The 16,520-nt window shown below is 37.4% G+C and overlaps 1 protein-coding gene across 7 annotated transcripts in view; it reads left to right on the top strand.

The window, feature by feature from the left end:
• Ankhd1 (ankyrin repeat and KH domain containing 1) overlaps positions 1-16,520 on the top strand; it is a 117,657-nt gene that overhangs the window by 85,997 nt on the left and 15,140 nt on the right. For all 7 annotated transcript variants that reach the window (XM_075968873.1, XM_075968867.1, XM_075968872.1 and 4 more), the window contains 7 exons: positions 2,396-2,491; positions 3,645-3,761; positions 7,835-8,006; positions 9,057-9,510; positions 9,820-9,960; positions 11,513-11,662; positions 11,952-13,555. In XM_075968873.1, the coding sequence (XP_075824988.1) occupies positions 2,396-2,491; positions 3,645-3,761; positions 7,835-8,006; positions 9,057-9,510; positions 9,820-9,960; positions 11,513-11,662; positions 11,952-13,555 (2,734 nt within the window). The remainder of the gene's footprint in view (positions 1-2,395; positions 2,492-3,644; positions 3,762-7,834; positions 8,007-9,056; positions 9,511-9,819; positions 9,961-11,512; positions 11,663-11,951; positions 13,556-16,520) is intronic.

The raw sequence follows: 16,520 nt of genomic DNA, 5'->3' as shown, positions 1-16,520 counted from the left end.
CTATTCTATTCCTCCTTATTTCTTATTTTAAATGACTTTTCAGAGTTTTTCTCTAATACCTAGTTTGAGAAAAGTTTTATAATTGAAATTTTATTTAGTTTGTAATTGCATCTTCAAACATGCCCATGAGGGCTAAAAAACATTACTATCATTTTGCTACTATTTACTCCCAGTTTTAAGGTTTCATTTTGTTTATTTATTTATTTATTTATTTATTTATTTATTTATTTTAGTTTTATGTTTTCTTGAAGACAAGTCTTACTATATAACCCTGACTAGCCCAGAACTCAAAATGTAGACCACTGAACTGACAGAGCCTCTGCCTCATAAGCTCTGAACTTAGAGGCATGTGCCACCATACCCAGTTTAAGATTATCTTATATGTAGAATGTTTGTATGCATATATGTGCATCATATGCGTGTTTGGTATGCACGAAGGCTAGAGAACATTGTATCCAATAAAACTAAAATAACAGATGGTTGTAAAACATCATGTGCATGCAGAAAAACAAACCCCATCTTCTGCCAAAGTAGCAAGTACTTTTTTCCACTGAGCCATTTCTCCAGCCCCCCAATTTATTTAAAATTGTGTGTATGTGTTGTGCATATCTGTGTGCGGGTATGTGCATGGTCATGCAAGTGGAGGCCAGAGGCTTTAGATCCTAGATACTGGGAACCACACTTGGGTCCTCTGAAGAACAGTATACACTCTTAAACACTAAACCATCTCTCCACCTCTAATATTTTTAAACTTAACAGTCTTTTGCTTAGTGGTGGCCCATACATTTAATCCTAACACTGAGGAGGCACAGACAGGCAGGCCTCTAAGAGTTGGAGGCCAACTTGGTCTACAAAGCGAGTTCCAGGACAGCCAGGGCTTACACAGACAAACCCTGTCTTGAAAAACAAAAACAAAACAAAACAAACTTTTTAAATTAAAGCCTAGTTTAAAGCAAAGAACATAAACCTTGTACACAGCTTAATGACTTTGTATCAATTCATATACTATGTGCTTCATACCCTATAAAGGTGAAAGGCAGTTTTCCTAACCCTAGATCATCTAGTATCTGTTTGCATTTAATTTCCATCTTTCCTTTCTTTCTTTCTTTCTTTCTTTCTTTCTTTCTTTCTTTCTTTCTTTCTTTCTTTCTTTCTTTTTTTCTCTTTTTCTTTTCTTTTTTTTTTAGACAAGGTTTCTCTGTAGCTTTGGTGCTTGCCCTGGTACTAGCTCTTACAGACCAGGTTGGCCTCGAACTCACAGAGATCCGCCTGCCCCCGCCTCCCGAGTGCTAGGATTGAAGGCTTTCATTACCACCACCCAGCTCAATTAACTTGTTATTCCAGGTACAACTACTTTCTATTTTCTTGTCTAGAAACAGACTAATGTCTTTTTGTTGTTGTTATAGTTAAGAAGCCTGTTTATATGGGAATTACTTTTACTGTCGTTTGTTTGGTGTATGTGTGTGTCTGTCTGTTAGTGTAGGAATGGAAGTCAGAAAACAACCTATAGGATTCAGTTTTGTCCTACAATGTGGATCCTGGGGAATCACATTCAGGTTGTCAGCCTCTGTGGCAAGTGCTTTCACATTCTTGAGGATATTTTTGGACCTAATAGGAAGGGAAACTTAGCAAGCTTTGTTCTATAAAGTAGATGTGCTTAAATTTTATTACCTGTTCGAGCCTTCATAAGGGCATTTAGAAAGTGTTTTATCAGCCAAGCAGCTCACACCTTTAATCCTAACACTCAGAGGCAAGTGGATCTCTGAGTTGAGGCTAGCCTGGTCTACAGAGCAAGTTCCATGATAACCAGGGCTACACAGAGAAACCCTGTCTTGGGGAAAAAGAATTTTATCTATGTGCAAGTCATAAAACTCAGAAAAATTTTGTAGACCATCATGTTTATTATTAAGATAAAACCAAAATAATACTTTGAAACCTGGAAAATTGGTGTTTAAAGACTTAGTGCCCATTATATAATATCATTTCATATTGCCCATTTTTACCTTATTAGTAGGTCTATTATATAAAATAATATTTTCAATAATACTTTCCTGCTTTCTGTGGGAAATGGAATAATTAATGTCTTGTTTGGTTGCTTGCTTTTTGGGGGGGGGGGGGAGATAAGTTATCTTTATGTAGCCCTGACTCTCCTGAAACTTATTATGTAAACCAGACTGGCTTCAAAGTTGCTGGAATTAAAGACATATACCACCATATATTCTTGAGTATATTATACGTACCTTTTCCTGTTTATGAACTAAACAATATCCATGTTTTCAAAATTTTAATTATAAATTTAGTACACTATTTTAAAGTGTTAATTTTTCACATTAAGTTAAAAGTGGATAAAATTTCAAAGGATCATTTTGTGGTTTTTTTGTTATGTTTTTTATAGGGTCATGTAAAAGTTGTTCAGTATTTGGTGAAGGAAGTCAATCAATTTCCATCTGATATAGAATGCATGAGATACATAGCAACAATTACAGATAAGGTAAGTTTACTGTGCTGTTGAAACACATTTTCATTCTTTGGCCTTATATGCCAAGAAGTATAATTAAGAACTTGTTTCCACTGGGCATGTACTCAGTGATAAGAGTATATGCTTAGCTGGCAGAAAGCCATGAGTTCAGTCCCCATCACCAAACAAAAAACAGTCTTTTTGTCATCTAAAGTTTAAAACGCGGGTCTTACTGGGTGTTGGTGGCTTACGCCTTTAATCCCATCACCCAGGAGGCAGAAACAGGAAGATCTCTGGGAGATCAAGGACATCCTGGTTCCCAAACAGTCAGGGCTGTTACACTGAGTAGCCCTGTCTCAAAAAGTCCCCGCTTCACTCCCTCCCGCAAAAAAGATGCCTTTTTCTGTAAACGGACTTTTCCTTTCCTGACTGCCTAGTCCCAAATAACTGACTCAGAGGCCAAATATAAATTATAAATGCTCAGGCTTATTACTAGCTAACCCTTACACTTAAATTTCTATTAATGTATGTATTGCCACATAGCTTGCGGTTTTACCTGTCCTCCAGCATGTCTTATCTCTTGGGCAGGTTGCTGGCTGGCGTCTCCCCTGACTCTACCCTCCTTCCCATCATTCTCAGCCTTCCTGCCTAACTTCCTGCCCAGCTATAGGCCTGTCAGCTTTTTATTAACCATTGAGAGTAATACATATTCATAGTGTAGAAAAGGATTGTTTTACACCATTTGTCTTACATGGTAATGCACACTTATAATCCCAGTACTTGAGAGAAAGAAGCAGGGGGATTGCTAGAAGTTTGAGGGCAGCCAGAACTGCATAAGGAGTGATAGCTCTTTAAATTAAAAAAAAAAAACCAAAAAACTTGCCACACGTAGTAGTATTTCCAACACTTGGTTCCAAGGAAGGAGGTTCAGCAATGTAAGTTCAAGGACAGCCTTAACAGTTTAATGGGTTGGAAGCTAGTTTGGACTGAGATGCTGTCTCAAAAAGAAAAAAAAAATATTTAAAGGTCTTTCATTCTTATGAAAGATTGATGTAGAACTGAATTCAAAGTTTAATTTGATTTAGCCAATTTTTAGTTGTTTAAGGTTTAACTTGTGGACCTTTCTAGTCAACTCTACTTATTTTAAATATTTTTACACTTATATAATTGTATTTTTGGCCTGCAGGAACTGCTGAAAAAGTGTCACCAATGTGTTGAGACAATTGTGAAGGCCAAAGACCAGCAGGCTGCAGAAGCAAATAAAAATGCAAGCATTCTCCTAAAAGAACTCGATCTGGAAAAGGTGAGTAGAATGAGCATTCTGTTAGAAATCAAATTTATTATTTGATTTATTAATTTATTGGCTGTATGAATAGTAGTCTTTAACATAATATGATTAAAAGATAATTAATAACAGACTTTCTTTGTAAAGTTTTTATATTCTGAACTATCAAAATAAATATCGGGACCATGTAATCGAGGAACTAGATTTTTAGTCAAGTCTGTTTGTCACATGCTATCACTATCTAAGTTAAGTGGTTTTAACATTACTCTGAGAAGTATTCTAAAACACTAAAATCAATCCTTTATTATAAGGTTTGGGTTAGAGTAGCTTATTATATTTCCTACTAGAGTATTTAAGGGTTAGAGGTGACTTGTCTAGGTGATAAGGGAAATCCTAGGTTTGTTCCTAGCACTGTCAGGATGTGTGAGACAATGGAAAAGATTTTAAGAATTAAAAGCCCAGTTTGCATTTCTGACACTTACTCAAAAAGAAATAGAAATCTCCAATAAATAGGTGAAAAATAGTGAAAGCTGGGTATGGTAGTACATATCTATAATTCCAACACTCTGAGGATTAAGTAAGATGATTTGTTTAAGACCAGCCTGAGTACTACAAGACACCCTGTGCTAAAATATCAGTTCAATCAAGGCCAGGCATGGTGTTACACAGCTTTAATCACAGTACTAGGGAGGCAGAGGCAGGCAGACCTCTGAGAGTTTCAGACCAGACAGAGCAACATAGTTAGACTATTTCTTGAAAATGAATGAATGAATAAATGAAGGAAGGGAGGAACTAGAAAAAGAAGGGAGACTAAAAGTATTTGAACAGATTCACAAAGAAATTACCATGTAGTATGATTTCTACAAATTAATAAGAAGGATATGTATTCTCAACTGTCCATTTTTAGAAATCCAACAAGAGGCACATAATCAAAAGTGTGAGTATGGATGGCCACAAAGATGGCTCAATAAGTAAAAGGACTTGCTGCAAAACTAACAGCCAGGGTTCTATCCCCAGCACCCAAATAAAAGTGGAAGGACAACTCTACAATGTTGTCCCCCGTGATACACTGTGTATACACATACACACTTATGATATACTTATAATTGTTGTACTACTAATAATAAATTTAAGATAAAAAGATATGTGTGCAAGGTCATTCATTGTTGTATATTATAATGAACAAAAGCAGAAAAAACCTTAAAAGTCTTGTCATTAGGAAATTAATTTTAATATTTTCATGTACTTGATTACAGAAGCCAGACTGGGAAAGAATCATATACATTTTTTTATTTTTATCCATGTTCTGAGACAGGAATGTACTCCTAGCCAAGGCTGGACCAGAATTCACTATGCCTCTGATAGAAATGAATTCATAGCAATATGTTTACCTTGGGCTCTCAAGTTCTGGTATTGCAAGAATGTACCTATGCAGCTCCTTTTGTTTTGTTGCTCTTTGTTTTTGTTGTTTCCATTTTAATTTAATTGTATGTTTGTGGTGCTAGGGATTAAACCTGGATCCTTGCACGTGCCAGGAAGTATTCTACCTTCAGGCATGGTAGGCAAGCACTCTACTCCTAAGCTATATCACCAACCTTTTTGCTTTTATTTCAATACAGGATCAGGCCAGGAGGTGGTGGCACACACCTTAATTCCAACATTATTCCAGAGCCAGAGGCAGGTGGATCTCTGTGAGTTCAAGACCAGTCTGGTCTACACAGAAAGTTCTATGACAGCCAGAAAGTTCTATGACATAAAGAAACATTATCTCTGAGGGGGGAAAAAAAATCAAGACAGTATCTTACCAAGTTTCCTAGGGTAGTCATATACTTACTTCATGCTTATGAAGGCCTTGAACTTGCAGTCCTACTCATCCAATCAAACAGCTGGAATTATAAGCCTATATCACCAGGCCCAGCCCAGCTGAAAAATAATTTTTCTTCTGATGAGCCTTTTTGCATAATTTTCCTAGAAATATAAGTAACATGTTTTCTCTAATTCCAGACAATGCTAAGCATCTGTTACTGTTAACTGTCTTGTGAAAGTTAAAAGCTTATTTTTTCTTGTTAATCACAGATGTTAGCAAAACCGAAAGGTGATGAAGAGTTCTAAATGGGGCTTTAAATTTTTCATAAAGCAAGGAAAACTTAGGTTAGAAAGATGGCTCAGTCATTAAAAGCTAGATTCACAATCTCTACCACCTCTGGGGGGCGGGCGGGGAAACTATTTCTAATTTTATGTTAGTCTCTTCTCAACTTTTTTTTTCTTTTGGTTTTTTAAGAAAGGGTTTCTCTGTGTAGCCTTGGCTGTCCTAGAACTCACAGAGATCCACCTGCCTCTGCCTCCCAAGTGTTGGGATAAAAGGCGTGTGCCCTGCTTAATCTCAGCACTTTTTCAGTGAAATTTGTCAGTCCTTTATAAAGATTATGATAGTTGTGTTTTAGGCAAATATGTGCCATAAAATTGTATTTTTCTATATTTTTAATGAGATTAAATTCCTTTTGGGGGATTTGGTTTTTTGAGACAAGGGTTTCTCAGTAGCCATGGAGCCAGTCCTGGAACTCGCTCTGTATACCAGACTTGCCTCAAACTCAGAGGTCTGCCTGCCTCTGCCTCCTAAGTGCTGGGACTAAAGGCATCCACCACTACCTGGCAAGATTAAATTCTTATATCAGAATTTACCCATTTAAGCTTATACAAATCAGTGTAGTATATTCATTGGCTTATGCATTCATAAGTCACCACAGTCATCCTCCCCCTACCCTGTTTATTTAAGACAGGTCCTTTTTGTGTCACACTGGCTGACTTGAAACCCAGAAATAAACCTGCCTCTGCCTCCCAAGTATATGTGCCACCATACCTACCCTGTTTTTTTGTTGTTGTTTTATCTTGTTTTCTTTTTAATTATATGTGTGCAGTGCCCAAAGTCAACAGATCTCCCTGAAATTAGAGTTACAGACACCTGTAAGCTGTCCTACTGTGGGTGCTGGAAACCAAACCTTATGACCTCTATAGAGCAGTATATTCTCAAGCACTAAACCATCTTCCCATTTATCTTCAACAGCCATATTAAGGAATAACAGAATTTTTATATGTTAATATATGGTTTTATTTATTTCAAAATTCAGTGTAAAAAGCAATTTATTTTTCACTTAATAGTTTAGTTCAGAGGCAGGATCTCACTGTGTTATCCAGGCTGTCCCTGAACTCTTCAGCTGTTTTTCTTCAGCCTCCTGAGCTCTGGGATTATGGTGTATACCAGCACATTCAGTCTTACTTGATGTCTTGTCTACCACTACCACATGTTCAGCAAGTACTCTACCACTGAGCTGTAACCCCTGTTTGTTATTTCACTTTTCAATTAGGTTATTTGATTATTATTGAGTAATAAGAGATGTCTGTATATTTTAGGTATACATGTTCCTTATCAGATAAATTATATGTATTTTTGGTATGATATGTTGTTTTTTCACATTGTTGATCATTTGAATCATAAAAATTATTTAATTTTGATGACACCCAATTTGGTTTTTGTTTTTTTTTCTTTTTTGCTTTTATAAATGTGTTTGAGACTGGCATCCATGGGAAATAAAGAACAAAAATGTTATTTTATTTAGTATTTTAAATTACCACATTATTGCAGATGGAGAGGTGACTCGGCTATTAAGAACACTTGTATTGTTTTTTGTTCTTTTGTTTTTTTTTGTTTTTGTTTTTGTTTTTCAAGACAGGGTTTCTCTGTGGTTTTGGAGCCTGTCCTGGAACTAGCTCTTGTAGACCAGACTGGTCTCGAACTCACAGAAATCCGCCTGCCTCTGCCTCCCAAGTGCTGGGATTAAAGGCGTGCGCCACCACCGCCCGGCAAACACTTGTATTGTTACACTTGTAGAAAACCCAGGTTCAGTCTCCAGCACCCACATTGGTGGCTTTATCCATCCATAATTCCAGATCTAGAGGATCCCATGCCTGATTTTGATCTCCTCAGGCACCAGACCTGCCAAGTGGTGGAAAGAAACCTATATACAAAATAAATCTAAAAAAAAAAAATAATAAATGTTTTTACATTATTAAATGATACACTTTATTCACAGTCAAGAGAAGAGAGCAGAAAGCAAGCTCTTGCTGCTAAAAGAGAGAAAAGAAAAGAAAAGAGAAAAAAGAAAAAAGAGGAGCAGAAAAGGAAACAAGAAGATGAGGAGAATAAACCAAAAGAGAATTCAGAACAACCAGAGGGTGAAGATGAAGAGGACAATGATGAAGATGGTAAAAAATGACTCATCTGAATTAAATGTAAAATTATCCTTTGTTAGCATTGTAGATTAAACCTGTAATCTTGTCACAAAGGATGCTGAGACAGGAGAATTGCCATGAATTCAAGGTCAGGCAAAGCTACATACATAAAAAGACACTGTTTCTAAATAAACAAAAATAATAAATAAAATTTAAATTAACCTTTTGGGGGTCACTCTTAAGGGTTTCATTACTTAATCTGAAATTAATAGTTGGCTTTTATAGCAAATTATACTAAATGCTTTACAGTACAAACTAATAAAGAAAACAAGGTGAAAGCAAGCATGACTTACTTAAAGAGGTGGTGTGTAATTTATGTCAACCTTGTATATATTTAAGGGTACAGTAAAAGGTTTGTCAGTTTTCCTTCAGGTTCTTTTCTACCTCTAACTTCCTTGATTAGAATAATTCCTTAGTAAATTCTTAGCTAAGGTTAAGGTTTAAAACCATGGAGGATAGACTTGTCAGTTGAGATGTTTATGGTTCAACCTGGTAATTTTTGGAGTAGGCAATTAATTGTATTCTATTTGAATTCTAATTCCTCAATACTATTTGAGATTTTTCCTAAATTCAAACTATATTGTGTTTTTTTTAATAGTTTGTAGAACTTGTATTATCAGTTGTAAGAATACTAATAGTAGAGCTGGAGAGATGGCTCAGTGGTTAAGAGCACTCATTGGTTATGCTTCCAGAGTACCCAAGTTCAATTCCCAGCACCCACATGTCAGTTCACAACTGTCTAATTCCAGTTCTTCGGAATCCAACACCCTCACACAGACATACATGCAGACAAAAAAACCCAATGCACATAAAATTAATCATTTTAAAATACAGAATACTACTGGTATATGTATTTTACACCAACTTATACATCAGAATATTCTAACAACAGTAAGGATTTCTTAGTGAAAAGGAAAATATAACCTAATCGATTGGTTTATTATGAATTATTGCATTATTCTGTCACAGTTTGTTTTGAGATCTTTGACTCTTATTGTGATGATTTTTTTTTAATAATTTCAGTGGAGCAAGAAATTCCCATAGAGCCTCCGAGTGCAACCACGACCACTACAATTGGAATCTCTGCTACGTCTGCCACGTTCACAAATGTATTTGGGAAAAAAAGAGCCAATGTAGTGACAACCCCCAGCACCAATCGGAAAAATAAGAAAAATAAGACAAAAGAGTCCCCTCCCACAGCACATTTAATTTTACCTGAACCCCATATATCTTTAGCACAACAAAAAGCAGATAAAAATAAAATAAATGGAGAACCTAGAGGTGGTGGTACAGGCGGGAATAGTGATTCAGATAACTTAGATAGCACAGACTGCAACAGTGAGAGCAGTAGTGGTGGTAAAAGCCAAGAGTTAAATTTCACTGTGGATGTGAATTCCACCAGTGACAGAAGGGGCCCCACAGTTCTCAATTCTCAAGAAGAAAAGACAATTACTGCCACTTCCAAGACTCAGACATGGTAAATTTTTCTATTTTGTTAACTCAATATTCACTGCTTTTATTTCATGCCTGGCATAAAATTTCACAATATGTCATCTATGTACAAGTTGTATTAAAGTATCTACAATATTATCTTGTCTCTAGTCTTCAAAACTAAAGTCATCTCTGTCCTCTTAATCATGTGTTCATTGTAAAGATTAGTAGATATTTTATAAGATTCTTAGTCTGAAGTTTAAAAACTTATTTCATTACAATTTTGTCTATGTAGTCTCTTGAATGTCTATCTTAAATATATCTTTTGTTGAATTCCGTAATTCCCTTTTCTCAGCCTTGAAGGTGAAGTGAATTCTAATTCCTTGTCAGCAAGCTACAAGTCATTGCCATTAAGCTCTCCAACCATGAAACTGAATCTCACTAGTCCTAAAAGGGGTCAGAAAAGAGAAGAAGGGTGGAAAGAAGTTGTTAGAAGGTAAGTAGGATTAATCTCATCTGTTAGTTTATTTACTTTCTTGTTTGCCCCAGCCCCTCCCTACTCCTTACCCCACCCCACCTTCGCTTTCCAAGTAAGCCAACATAGTGGCTTTTTATTTTACTTTGTTTTTGTTTTTTGTATGTATCTGATGCAACCCATACTGACCTTAAATTTGATATACAGCCAGGGCTAACCTTAAATTCCTAACCCACCTGCCTCTGCTGCCCAAGTGATAGAATTACAGGTGTATACCAACACACCTGGCTTAAAATTCCCCATCTTTTATGACATGGTTACCTATTTTATAATTTGAATGTAACCATCATTGCAAACTCTAATACCATACTAAACTCAGAATATACCAAAACAAAATTAGAAACAATATATAAAATTTACATGCATATTTCAGACCTTTTAAAATTGCTAAATATGAACTATTTATTGTTTAAAGTTACAAGCTAGCATATATTACTCAGTGTTTTGTTTTGTTTTTGAAACAGAGTTTCACTATATAGCCCTGAATTTAGAAAGAGAAAGCATGTTAATTGCAGATTAGTTGACTTGTGTTATTTTGAGCAGATTTGAATGCTTACATTATGAGTGAACTAAATAGGATTTTTGGTCTGTCTGCCTTCCCCTTCCTTCTTCCCTTCCTCCCTCCCTTCCTCCCTCCCTCCCTCCCTCCCTTCCTTCCTCCCTTCCTCCCTCCCTCCCTTCCTTCCTTCCTTCCTTTCCATGCCAATCCCAATTCCTCCTCCCTCCTCTCCTCCCACTCCCCCAGTTTTCTTCCCCACCCCATCTTCAGAGGGTAAGGCCTCTCCTGGGAAGTCAGCTGAGTCTGTCCCATCACCTCGTTGATGCAAGACCAAGCCCCCTCTCCCCCATATCTAGGCTGAGCAAGGTATCTCTCCATAGAGAATGGGCTCCACAAAGTCAGTTCATACATTAGAGTTAGATCCTGGTTCCACTGCCAGTGGCCCCATATACTGCCCAAGCCACGCCATTGTTGCCTGTATTCAGGGGGCCTAATTCTACACAGGTTCCCCAGTTGTCAGTATGGTGAGTCAGTGATCTCCCACTAGCCCAGGTCAGTTGATTCTGGGGTTTCCTCATCATGGTCTTGACCCCTTTGTTCATTGTCTTTTGGTTGTGTGTGTGTGTGTGTGTTTTTTTTGTTTTTTGGTTTTTTTTTTTTTTTTAGAAAAAGTCTTAATAAGTATCTCTGGCTATCCTGGAACTCACAGTAGACCAGACTAGCCTCATACTCAGAGATCCCCCTACTTCTGTCCCCCAAGTACTAGGGCTAAAGGCATGCACCACCACGTCCCACTTAGGATTTTTGTTTTAAATGGCAATTTAGTTTTTAATCTAATTTTCCTCAACTAAATTCAATACAATAATAGTTTCTAAAATAAGAATTTAATTAAGGATCAAAAATATTCTAAAAAAAATTCCATCAATAAACTTAAACATCTTAACTTTTTATTTCAATATTTATTATTTAAAGATGTTAGATTTCATAAGCTCATGGGCAGTCTTCATTTTATAGGTCAAAGAAATTATCTGTTCCAGCCTCAGTGGTGTCCAGAATAATGGGAAGAGGAGGATGTAACATTACAGCAATACAAGATGTTACTGGTGCCCATATTGATGTGGATAAACAAAAAGATAAGAATGGAGAGAGAATGATTACAATAAGGTAACTGTTATAAAGTGACAGATATATTACTAGTTTTGAATCAAAATTTTATAAGAAGCATACTTTTAGTAGATAGGAATTTTATTTGAGAGTTGGGATATAGCTCAATGGTAAATTTCTTGCTTAACATATATTAAGCCCTGGGGTCAACACCAGGTGGAAAAGTTGAATCATAAGATTATCTAGGGAAAAAACAAAATGTATTGTAAAAAAAAAATTCTGTTATAAAAATGATTACCTAAGGTGTGTTGTTTTTCATATTGTTGGCCTTATTTCATTTGTTCTCCAGGGGTGGTACAGAATCAACAAGATACGCAGTTCAACTTATCAATGCACTTATTCAAGATCCTGCAAAGGAACTAGAAGACTTGATTCCTAAAAACCATATCAGGACACCTGCCAGCACCAAGTCCATTCATACAAACTTCTCACCTGGAGTAGGCACGGCAGCAACTTCCAGCAAGAATGCATTTCCCTTGGGTGCTCCAGCTCTTGTAACATCACAGGCAGCAACATTATCTACCTTCCAGCCCACTAATAAACTTAGCAAGAATGTGCCAACAAATGTGCGATCTCCTTTCCCAGTTTCTCTTCCCTTAGCTTACCCTCATCCTCATTTTGCTCTGCTGGCTGCTCAGACTATGCAACAGATTCGCCATCCTCGCTTACCCATGGCACAGTTTGGAGGAACCTTCTCACCCTCACCTAACACTTGGGGACCATTCCCAGTGAGACCTGTGAATCCTGGCAATACAAATAGTTCTCCAAAGCATAATAATACAGCCCGTCTACCTAACCAGAATGGACCTGTTTTACCATCAGAATCTCCTGGACTAGCTACTGCCAGTTGTCCTATCACTGTCTCTTCTGTGGTTGCTGCCAGTCAGCAGCTATGTATGACTAATACTCGGACTCCTTCATCAGTCAGAAAGCAGTTGTTTGCTTGTGTGCCTAAGACCAGCCCTCCAGCAACAGTGATTTCCTCTGTGACAAGCACTAGTAGTTCCTTGCCTTCTGTCTCCTCCACATCTACCACTAGTGGACAAGTTACCACCACATTTATACCTGCAACTACTCAAGTACAACTTTCTTCACAAAAGATAGAGTCTTTCTCTGCCATACCACCTCCCAAAGAGAAAGTGTCTACACAGGACCAGCCTTTGACAAACCTATGTACACCAACTGCAAACAGTTGTAATAGCTCTGCCAGCAATACCTCAGGAGCTCCAGAAACTCACTCATCCAGTAGTCCTTCTCCTCCCTCCAATAATACACAAGAGGAAGGACAGCCACCCAATGTGTCTGATCTAAATCCTATGTCAATGCCTTTTGCCTCTAACTCAGAACCGGCTCCATTGACTTTGGCATCACCTAGATTGACCACTGCTGATAATCAGGACACTGGTAATTTACCTCAGTTAACTGTACCAACACCTCGAGTTTCTCATCGAATGCAGCCCAGAGGTTCTTTTTACTCAGTGCTACCAAATGCAACTATACACCAAGATCCCCAATCAATTTTTGTTACCAATCCTGTTCCTTTAACACCACCTCAAGGCCCACCAGCTGCAGTGCAGCTTTCATCAGCTGTGAATATTATGAATGGTTCTCAGATGCACATAAACCCAGCAAATAAGTCTTTGCAACCTCCATTTGGCCCAGCCACACTCTTTAATCACTTCAGTAGTCTTTTTGATAGCAGCCAGGTGTCAGCTAACCAAGGGTGGGGAGATGGCCCACTGCCCTCAAGAGTTGCTGCAGATGCCTCTTTCACTGTTCAGTCAGCTTTCCTGAGTAACTCTGTACTTGGACACTTGGAAAATGTGCACCCTGACAACTCTAAGGCACCTGGCTTCAGACCACCTTCTCAGAGAGTTTCTACCAGTCCAGTTGGTAAGTCAATAAGTATTGTGGTTACTTAATATATGGAGCTGTTATAACTCGCCTTCTAAGCTAATAAGTACTTATTTTGCACCTAATATTGCATAACCTTAAAGAAATGCTTTAAAGAGGCCATTTATTGTATGTAAATCACATAAAATAAGCTATTTCATTCTTTTGTATTTCTGTACCTAACAGTAAGGAGATTATACCTTGTATTGGTTCAGTCTTTTGGAAGTTGATGTCCATTATATTAATAAAAAGGAATCCATAGCATACCTCAAGGATTCCCAATTTATAGATTTTTTTAAAATCATAATGATTTTGTTTTTCTGATTGAAAACATTAGAACTGCACATTGCTCCATCATTAATATTACTTTATATTACACTAATGTGCTTAGTATCTTTTACATTATTAGGTGCAGCTATGGAAGAGATTCTGGTCATGTGCTAACTCAATAGATTTTTTTTTGTTGTTGTTGGAGACAAGGTCTCCTTCTCTAGCCACACTGGCCTTAAATTCATGGCAGTATTCCTATATCACCAGAGTGCTGGAATCATAGGCATGAACCACTGTCTGGCTTTGACTGTTGTGGTGGAGAAGGGGCTCTCAGAGCTCCTGCTGCTCTCTATTGGCAGCCAACAGATTCTAAGAGAGGGGTAGGCATAGCATCCAGTTGTATACCCACTGGTGAACCCACCAGGCTCAGATAGTTCCAAACTCAGGGTCACGCAAATGGCCCTAGTAAAATTTTGTAGGACATTAAATAAAACCCAATGAATATGTATAGAAGATGTGGGGTTGGTTGGGTTAGGAGTGAAATAAGTGATTGTCAAAGGGAGTGTAATAACGCATTTGATACTTGTATGAAATTGTCAAAGGAAAAAATAACTATTAGCTACTGATACAATAAAAAAAAATATGTAGATGGATTGGCAGCCAGTTTTGACTTGGAGATATTTGAAAGAGGAAATCTATTTCACAGAGAATAAGAACAAAATTTCAGTTCAGTCTGTACTATACTGAAAAATGAGAAATTTTTAATGTCTGAAATTATTTCGAAACTTAAGGTAAAAAAAAATAACATCGTTTGAGAATTAGGTTTAGTAGCATACACCTGTAATTGCAACACTTAGGAACTGAGATAGTAGAATCACAAGTTCTAGGCCAACCTGAACTACATATCAAGATCCTGTCTCAAATGAAAATGTGGGTACTAGAGAGAGCAGTTAAGAGCACTACTAGCTGCTCTTACAAAGAACCCAGGATTCAGTTCCTACCACCCACAGCAACTCACAATTATCTATAACTCCAGTCCCAGAGGATCTGGCACCCCTTTCTGGCCTCCATAGGTACCAGGCATGTATATGGTGCACAGACATACACGCAGACAGAACACCTATACACGTAAATAAATAAAATTAATTTTAAAAAATGAAATAAAAGTCTGGTGACCCACAGTAGTGATAAGGAACATGCAAGCAAGGCAAAACATCCAGATACATAAAAACAAAACGGGCTGGAGAAATGACTCAGCGGTTAAGTGTACTGACTGCTCTTCCAGAGGACCCAGGTTCAATTCCCAGTACTCACACGACAGCTCACAACTATCTATAATTCCACGCTCTGACACCCTCACACAGCCATACATGGCAGGCAAAAAAAATGCACATAAAATAAAAATGAATAAATTATTTTTAAGAAAATAAAGCCAGGCGGTGGTGCATGCCTTTAATTCTAGCACTTTGGAGGCAGAGGCAGGTGGATCACTGTGAGTTCAAGGCCAGTCTGGTCTACAAGAGCTAGTTCCAGGACAGGCTTCAAAGCTACAGAGAAACCCTGTCTCGAAAAACCAGTAGTAGTAGTAGTAGTAATAATAATAATAATAATAATAATAATAATAAATAAAACTCTTGGGAGTTGGAGAGTCAGCTGTTAAGAGCAATATCTCCTCTTCCAGATCTGAATTCAGTTTCCAGCACCCACATCATGTGCCTCACAGCTGCCTATAACTCCAGCTCCATGAGATCTGAAGCCCTCTTTTGGATTCGTGTGCAGATACACAAATACACACAAACACATAATGAAAAAAGTATTGGAAGGAAACACTACTGCCACTTAACATTCTGTTCTAATTGGGAAACTGCTCTTTAGTCCATGGTGCCCTTTTGATAGTTGTACACTACTAGCTTATGTTGTTCTGGATATGTTGTAGCCTTAACTTTTATTTCAGATATGATTAGATTTACTTGTCTTTTCAGAGAAACATTGCTGTTATTTTTCAAATATATCTATAACCTTGCAAAACTATTATCCAAACTATCATGTACATATTTCTTTTTTCCTTTCTTTTCTTCGTCCCTTCTTTCCTTTTTTTTTTATATTTATTTATTATGTATACAATACTCTGTCTACATGTATGCCTGCAGGCCAGAAGAGGGCACAAGACCTCATTACAGATGGTTGTGAGCCACCATGTGGCTGCTGGGAATTGAACTCAGGACCTTTGGAAGATCAGGCAATGCTCTTAAACTCTGAGCCATCTCTCCAGCCCTCCTTTCTTTTTTTTTTTTTTAAAGTTTTCTAAGACAGTTTCACTGTGTAGCTCTAGCAGTCCTGTGACTCACTCTATAGAGTAGGCTGGCCTCAAACTCACCTGCCTCTGCCTCCCAAGTGCTGAGATTAAAGGAGGCATGTGCCACTATTGCTTTTTTTTCTTTTTCTTTTTTCTTTTTTTTGTAAATAAGCATCTATTGTGACTATTCTATTCACTTTGGGAAACTAGTAGAAATTTTCAGAAACCTCAGTATGAAAGAACTCACCGTTAGTATGCTCAGAGCTTAATAGAGAATTTTTTTCTTTGATTGTCCTTATGGGGAGAAAATGATGGGGGATATATAGTCATGCACCTGGAGACTAGAGGATAAATGTCAGATGTCCTCCTCAGTAATTCTCCAGTAATTATTTCTTTTAT

The sequence above is a fragment of the Microtus pennsylvanicus genome, chromosome 4 (assembly GCF_037038515.1).
Source record: "Microtus pennsylvanicus isolate mMicPen1 chromosome 4, mMicPen1.hap1, whole genome shotgun sequence".
Taxonomy (NCBI): Eukaryota; Metazoa; Chordata; class Mammalia; order Rodentia; family Cricetidae; genus Microtus; species Microtus pennsylvanicus.
Note: the sequence above shows the minus strand (reverse complement) of the source record. Positions and strands in the feature narration are given on the sequence as shown.